This window comes from Stegastes partitus, unplaced genomic scaffold (assembly GCF_000690725.1).
Source record: "Stegastes partitus isolate 25-593 unplaced genomic scaffold, Stegastes_partitus-1.0.2 Scaffold55, whole genome shotgun sequence".
NCBI lineage: Eukaryota > Metazoa > Chordata > Actinopteri > Pomacentridae > Stegastes > Stegastes partitus.
The window spans coordinates 132,702-139,950 of NW_007577786.1; the positions used below are offsets into that span (position 1 = coordinate 132,702).

Sequence of the window (7,249 nt, forward strand, 5' to 3'; positions counted from 1 at the left end):
ATTTGCCAAAAATCCTGCGTCATTTCATTAATATATGAAAGACAATTTGGTTCTTTCATTGCTGTGACAGAACAAGGCTGGCAACTAATATTAAAAAAAGACCACTGTTGGTCCAACTTTCAGTCATCTCCAAGTTCAGCCCCATTTGTTCCTGCTTAAGATTTGAATCTTTAAAAATGGGTTAATAATACGACTGTCTTATGTTGAAAGGGCAAAATAAAACTTCTAAAAACAGCTGCCAAGTGTAGTTTTTTGAACAAGCATTATTCAGACAGCCATTGTGCATTTATTAGACTGGCTTTGGCTGCAGATCTGATGTGCAGTAAGTATTAACAGCAGCAGGACTGTGTGTTTTTATCAGTTTTTGGACAACAATGGAGGTCTATGATGGAGAAATAATCTATATCAGATTTTTACTGCACAGGAAGTGTAGGATCACTTAATTGTTGGCATGCATTTTTCTAAGGGGTTTGCTGACACAGGCAAAATTATGACTATCAAAACTCTTTTAGACAAATACTTAACTGTCCATTTGACCTCACGCCTGCCTCACTGACTCAACTCTTACCTTTATCCTTGCAGCATACTTCAGCAGGAAACGAGGGTGGCGGTCAGTCCTTGTCGTCGCCCGGCTCCTGCTTGGAGGACTTCCGCACGACACCGTTCATCGAGTGCAACGGGGCCAAAGGCACATGCCACTACTTTGCCAACAAGTACAGCTTCTGGCTAACGTCGCTAGAGCAGTCGTACCACCCTGACCCTTCATCAGAGACGCTCAAAGCGGGCCAGCTCCTGTCACGTATCAGCCGCTGCCAGGTGTGCATGAAGAACTTGTGAAAGACTCTACAGTGACAGACAGAAGTTGTTCCGCTGACAGGTGGTCTCTATAACACTCAGATCAGCATCAGTGGAGAACTCTCTCCCCGAGCCACAGAGCTCAGATATGCAATGACTGTGCGACGCCTTGAGCTTTGAGTTACACTGTAGATAGAACAGGAGAAGCCCCGTAATGAAAACAACAGCATCACGGGTAAAACGATCATGTTTTTGTGTTAAATGTGGTTTGGTGCTTATTTTTTAACTTATTACCTCAGCTATATTGTCACATTGTTAACTATCAGAGACCGTACACTACAGCTGAACCAAAGATGCACATATATATATGCACTGCTTCAGTTTAACTAGATGTTTGTATTGTTTAGGGCATACAGCCCGCCATAAAGCCACTAACACTGCTTCTCAGCCACATGAAGAGAGTCACTAGAGGTCTTGAACAAGCGCTGGCTGATACCATCGACAGTATTATCCCGCTTTGACTCCATTGCTCCTACAAAGCCTATTTTTTATAAAATTACAGCAAGCTGTCGACTTCTTGTACGCATTTATCAACTACTGCAAACTCATCTATCATTATTCTCCATTTATCATATGTTCATAAAATGCACTGATTCTGTTTTTTACCTTCTGAATGAACTTGACCCCCTTCCTGAGAGTTTTGAATATATATCTTATCCAATTCCAGCAACATCACTCAGATTTTTTTGTACAAATCTACAAATTATTGACCCGCCCCAAGCTGCCAACAGGACAGAATGTAAACACTTAGGATCAGAGGTCTGACGGTAGCCAATCGTTGCTCTGATCCTGGTTTAGATTAGAGCATTTTACACAATTTAGAAAGTAGGTCAGATGTTCTACTTCACTTTGACACACTTGTTTGGAAATAAACAGATTGATTAGACCAGAAAAAATACTGACAACATCTGTTTTAATTGTAATATAATTATGGTTATTTCAACATGATTATTTCATTGGATTGTAAAGATTAAATGTTGTTTGTTATACTTCTGTGTCACTTTCCTCTCGGTTAAGTTTTTTAATTTTTGTCTTCACAGAGCAGGCAAACTGCAAAATAAAAATCTTTATTATGATAGCATGCTTAAAAATTCAACAGGGGTATTTTTACACTCATTGAGAAGCTCCATAAGTGCCGATAAAATATAAAGATCAATATAAATGGTAGTAACAGAGCAATAAAGTGAAATGTGATTGACGGAAACCTTGAAATACAACAACCATGAACACAGTGCAACGTGCCATCCAGCTAGCGATTAGCGCTGTTAATTTTGTGAAATTCTCAAAGCAAAACATACACAAATAGCAGTGATTGACTTCTTATCTGCGTTATCCGCACACAGACACATCTTTGGGATTTAAGTGCAGTTTCAGTCGTTAGAGTGGAAGGTTTCAAAGCATCGAGTGACAATGCAACGTGCGTTTATTTCCCTTCCTTACAAAGAAATACTTAAAAAATCCTCTAGACACTCTGAATTTGATTTGCTTTTCCAGACCTTCACAGCATCGAGAATGTATGCGTGTTACTGGGAGGTCAATAATGCAATTAGGTCTCACTCAAGCCCAACAAAAGTAGTACCATCACAGTTGATGCTCAGACCAACCTGCAGATTGTCCCTGGTTAAAAAAAAAAAACGAGTCTGCCGGTGGAAGCCTCCTCGCCTCTCATTGGCCGCTAGCAGCAGCCAATTCTGGCCTTCCTGCTGTGAGCCCCCTGACTGTCCTCCAGATCCACCGTAGGAGACTCCTGGTTCTCGTGTCTCTTCCTCAGGATGGAGGGCAGCACCAGATCGAACATCGTCTCAAACAGAGCGTCCACATTATAGCCGGTCTTGGCACTTGTCTCGAAGCACACCTTCTCGGCAGGCAGGCTGCTCTTTTCGTCCAGGCCCTTGTAGCGTAGTATTCTCCCATAAAGAGCCACCGCATCCTCGTGTGTCACCTGTTTGTGAAGCATCACGCCGGAAAGGGATGCGGGTGAGGCCGGGGGTGTTGGGCACGCAGACAACACCTGTGGTTCAGTCCTCTCCTCCTCGCACTCAGTTTGGTCCTCGGGCTGTCCGTCTGATGTCCTGGACAGATGGGCTTTAGGGTCCGTGAGATCGGCCTTGTTGCCCACTATGGCGTAGATGCAGTCGTGGTTGGCGGTGTCGGTCAGGGACAGGAAACGCTCCTCCAGCTCAGCAAGGCTCTGCCAGTTGGTGACGTCGTAAGTGAGGATGACAGCGGCCGCACCGCGACAGTACATGGAGCCCAAACCGTGGAACTGTTCCCGGCCTGAGAAGACAAGAGGCAGATCCAACCGGCTCAACTTTGACCCCATAAACAACACGGAATGAAAACCGACCAGCAGTGCAGAAAGACACAGCAGAGAGGTTTTTGTGCAAGACAGTCAGCAGTTTGAAAACAGAAACGAGCTTTGTTGTTGAAATATGCAGGATTCTTGAAAGGGCACATTGTGTGTGTGAATACACTGCACCGGGGGCATGTTTTGGTAATACACTCAGATATCCGTTCATTAGATACACCTAGATTTGTTTTTGAATGCAGTCGGAAATATCAGTAAATAAATTATGCACTTTTGAAGGTTGTACTGTTGTAAACTATTTTAGAGGTGTTGATTCAGTGTAACACAATATACTTAAACACCACAAACTACAGCCTTGAAAATATCACGAAGTCAGATAAATACCTCTCAAAAACTTCACAAAGGGCTGTTGCATTAGAACATGTTTTTACCAAACTGTACTACAAACTGGCAACAAGGGTTCATTTTGGTCGTTTAATCTGCTGCATAATTTTTCAAATAATTAATCATATGTTAGGTGGTTTGTTTTGCTTCATCTAACTCAGTCCAAAACCCAAAAATACTGAGTTTAGAATCAGACATGAGAGGAAAAAGCAAAGAAACACCCGTATCAGTTGCTCAAATGATTAATTTTTTGCTTCAAATATGACTGATATGATATTCAAATTATGAAAATTAAAATAAGCTGCCCCACTTTTTTTTTTTTTTAAACATGCTCTCGGCTCAAGTGACAGAAAGAAGAACCCCTCACAAAGCTCTTCTCGTGTTTCTGGAAAAAAAGTGTCGCATGCAAGTTTGGAAAAGACAGGTTAGCACATGGAGAGTCAAGCCTTCCTGTCATAACCCCATCATGTGACTGTTAAGAGGAACAGGGCAGGCAGTTTGCACAGGGCTTTGAAAGTAAACTGTAACTGAAAAGGGCTTTATCAGTGGAAAATGAGCGACGGCCAGACAGTTTTCGATGTGAAGCCGAAAAACCTGACAGACTATAGGAGAACCCTCCTAACTGCCATTCTTCCACAGCTTTATGGTTCCGTGCTGACAGATCTGCAACAATAAACCTTGAAATGACTAAGCGCTGATCCGGCATTTCTCGCCCGCGGTGACTAAAGTGAACGGGGGAGCTGTCACCGAGGTCGTGGAGTTAGGGAACACAGACAGGAAATGGCTTTCTGGTGACATGGCCAGGCCTTTCCTTATCTCTGTGGCTCAACAGCTCAACTTTTCTAAAGTGTGTATTTGCCTGTAATTCATGTTTACACAATACTGGAATGTAGAGCAGCTCTGAGCTTATTCAGCAGCAGTAACTGGATGAATAATTCAACCTGTCACAGCCAGCAGAAACTGGAAAATGACTGGAGCGAAAATGAATTTGAAGCGATCGGGCCTGGTGTTTTCAAATTGCAAAATAACAGATTTTCAATACGAATCAGTGTTTTGTCTTGTTGAAATGTCTAAACTCAGGACAACATGGTGCCTAAATACCTGAACTTCTAACTGCAGATGTAAATAAACTTCCATGCTCCCTGGTAGTGTCGTTAAAGCAAGAACAGTCCTACACTTTGCACACCACATAACACACAGAGACCATAAACACAGATCTGGATTTAACTGCACCAATAGTGGTGTCGTGACCTCAAGTCAATAATCAGGTTAGTAAGTCAACAGAAAAATACGAAATGAAGCAATCGGTCAATAATCAGTTTAGTTAATCAGCAGAAAAATAAAATCTGTTCCTTTTATGCTAATTAGGGTTCCTTTTTTAGGTTACGTGGTCACATTAAGGAGATTTTCTTCTGTGGCTTTTGGTTGAATACGTGAGCGAGTTCAAGGCAAGTCCACAGGAAGGTTTCACGTTAAACAACTATTAATTTGGAAATTTTTGGCAATTACATATAAAAGGTGAAAGTGACTTCTCAGGTAGAAGATTCCTTTAAAAAAATAAATTAAAAAAAGGCCTTACATTGTATGCTACAGTACAATTTAAATGATAGAGCGTTCTAAACTATGCACTCTACGCAGTGTAGTTTTAGAGGCACCGTTGTTGAATTGAAATTGTCCATCTTATCAAAAGTCCAGCAGTAAGTTGCTGCTTCTGAAGCCTCCAACTCGAGCAACTATTAACAAACAATAAAGATTTGGAAAAAAAAAAAGAACAGGATCAAGTGTGTGCGAGCATTTCTGCAGAAGTACCCATTTGACAATGGCTTTTATTAGGTCACAACACTCCACAGTTGAGCAATCTAGCACAAGACATGGCACGTAGTGATTTTACGACATGTTGTTCAGGAAGCAGAAAACACAATAGGGAACTATTATTTGGATAACAATTTGAATAAAATCGGATTTAGGTCAGTGCATAATAACAAACAAGTCTTTAAAGTGTTTGTTCAAGAGGCCTGTTTTTGCGCGACGGGTGATTTTCTGTCAGCACATTGAGATTTATACTTTAACAGAGTTTGTGTTTGCTAACTTTAAAGGGATTTAAACGCATCTTGGCAAGTAACCAAAAGGAAAAAAGGTTACTTTCATTACTAGTACCACTTATTCACCTCTCAGATTAGGGGATATATAGTTTATTCTACAAGAATCAAACGTTTTTGATCAATTTTATCACAAATTACCAGAACGAAAAGGGTCAGTAGTACAAGAATCAAACATTTGTGTCAAACTTTGAATAAAATTGACTAAAACCAAAAGGGATGGTAGATGCTAGAATTTTTCAATCATAATGATGTAGATGTACACGATTCTTTATTTAATTGCTTTTAGTTATTGGATCCTGAAGAAACGCTCTCTCATCTTGTTTGTACGACTTGTATGTACAGTGAAATTTGATTTAAATTGATAGATCTACAACTGGCATTATTTTTGCTTTTTGATTGCTGATTATCACAACAAGAACTGGTTTATTTTTAAATTAGTGTTTAAGCAACTGACTATCAAATCTATATTTTAAAGTCTCTTTTTTAATCTCTTTAAATTTACTTGCGAGACATTTATGGTGTTGAATATACAGCATTGTTTACGATATCTAAATAGTATGCAATATTTAAATATGCAATCTTAGTTTATGACTCTTTAAGATAAAACTTTATTGACCCCCATAGGGTAAATTCAGGACATGTAAGACTAAATTCAACACTAGTGTACAAAGTGCATTTAAAGGAAAAATCCAACTGAATTTGATCCCAGTGAGAACAAAGTCCAACCTCTATGTGTCTGTAATCTGCTCATATATTGATAGATTTAAATAATCAATCATCTTAAAAGTCTGTGGTGTTGTTTGACAGGCGTGTGATCGATTATCGACATGTTTATGTTGTTTTCAAGGGCTGTTTGTGCCTCAATGTGATGGATTAGCAAGCTGTTTTGATCCAGTTTGACCTGGTAAGATAAACTTCTGGAAGATTTTGCATAACAGGCCATGGTTCGGCTGTGGGAATGTTTATTTTGAGATTTAAACAAAAAAAAAAAACAAGCAAAGTTTGCAGCAGTTCTAATGAGAAGCAGACTGAGCGGTCACATGCCAGTGATTAGCTCAGGTGCTCGGGTCACACGTTATCAGGTAAACAAACCGGACAAAGGAGGCACGACGGGAGGCTGAAATAAACAAGAAAACACACGAGCTTGTCTTACCGGCCGTGTCCCATATTGAGATATTGTAGGGCCCCCACTGTTTGAGGAAAAACGCCCCTCCGACGGTGCTCACGGTCTCCTTGAACTTCCTCTCCATGTACCGGTGGAGCAGCGACGTCTTCCCCACGTTCATGTCCCCCAGGAGGACCAGCTTCACGTCGGGCCTCTTCATCTTGTCGGGCATGACGCTGGTTCTGGTTCCCGCTACTACAGGAGCGGCGTTTTAAATTCTAATTATTATTATTTCTCTTCACCGTAGAGTCCGTCTAGCTCGTAAAAGTCATTTCAGGCTTGTTGGCGAGGTCCTTCGTCAAAACGGCATTTTTGTGAGCGAAAGTTCATTTGCGACACCGTGACTTGGACGTTGGCTCATTCTGGAATCCGCTGGTTAAAGTCTGAACTTCAAAAAGTAACTGAGGTGAATCAGGAAGTGTGAGAAGAGCTGAA

At 40.9% G+C, this 7,249-nt stretch overlaps 1 protein-coding gene across 1 annotated transcript; it reads right to left on the minus strand.

Moving 5' to 3' along the window:
- Window positions 1–1,614: 1,614 nt before the first annotated feature.
- On the minus strand, window positions 1,615–7,249 carry rab20 (RAB20, member RAS oncogene family). The gene is made up of 2 exons (XM_008275526.1): window positions 6,803–7,249; window positions 1,615–3,132 (listed from the first exon to the last, which is right to left on the minus strand). Exons 1-2 carry the CDS (start codon window positions 6,984–6,986, stop codon window positions 2,531–2,533), a joined length of 786 nt encoding a protein of 261 aa, XP_008273748.1. The 5' UTR covers window positions 6,987–7,249; the 3' UTR covers window positions 1,615–2,530.

Bases quoted from the DNA above. Each gene is read 5' to 3' on its own strand.
- rab20 (XM_008275526.1), bottom strand. From the start codon at position 6,986: ATGCCCGACAAGATGAAGAGGCCCGACGTGAAGCTGGTCCTCCTGGGG. The intron at 3,133-6,802 runs GTAAGACAAGCT...TTGTCTTCTCAG, and splicing joins CTCAATATGGGACACGGCCG to GCCGGGAACAGTTCCACGGT.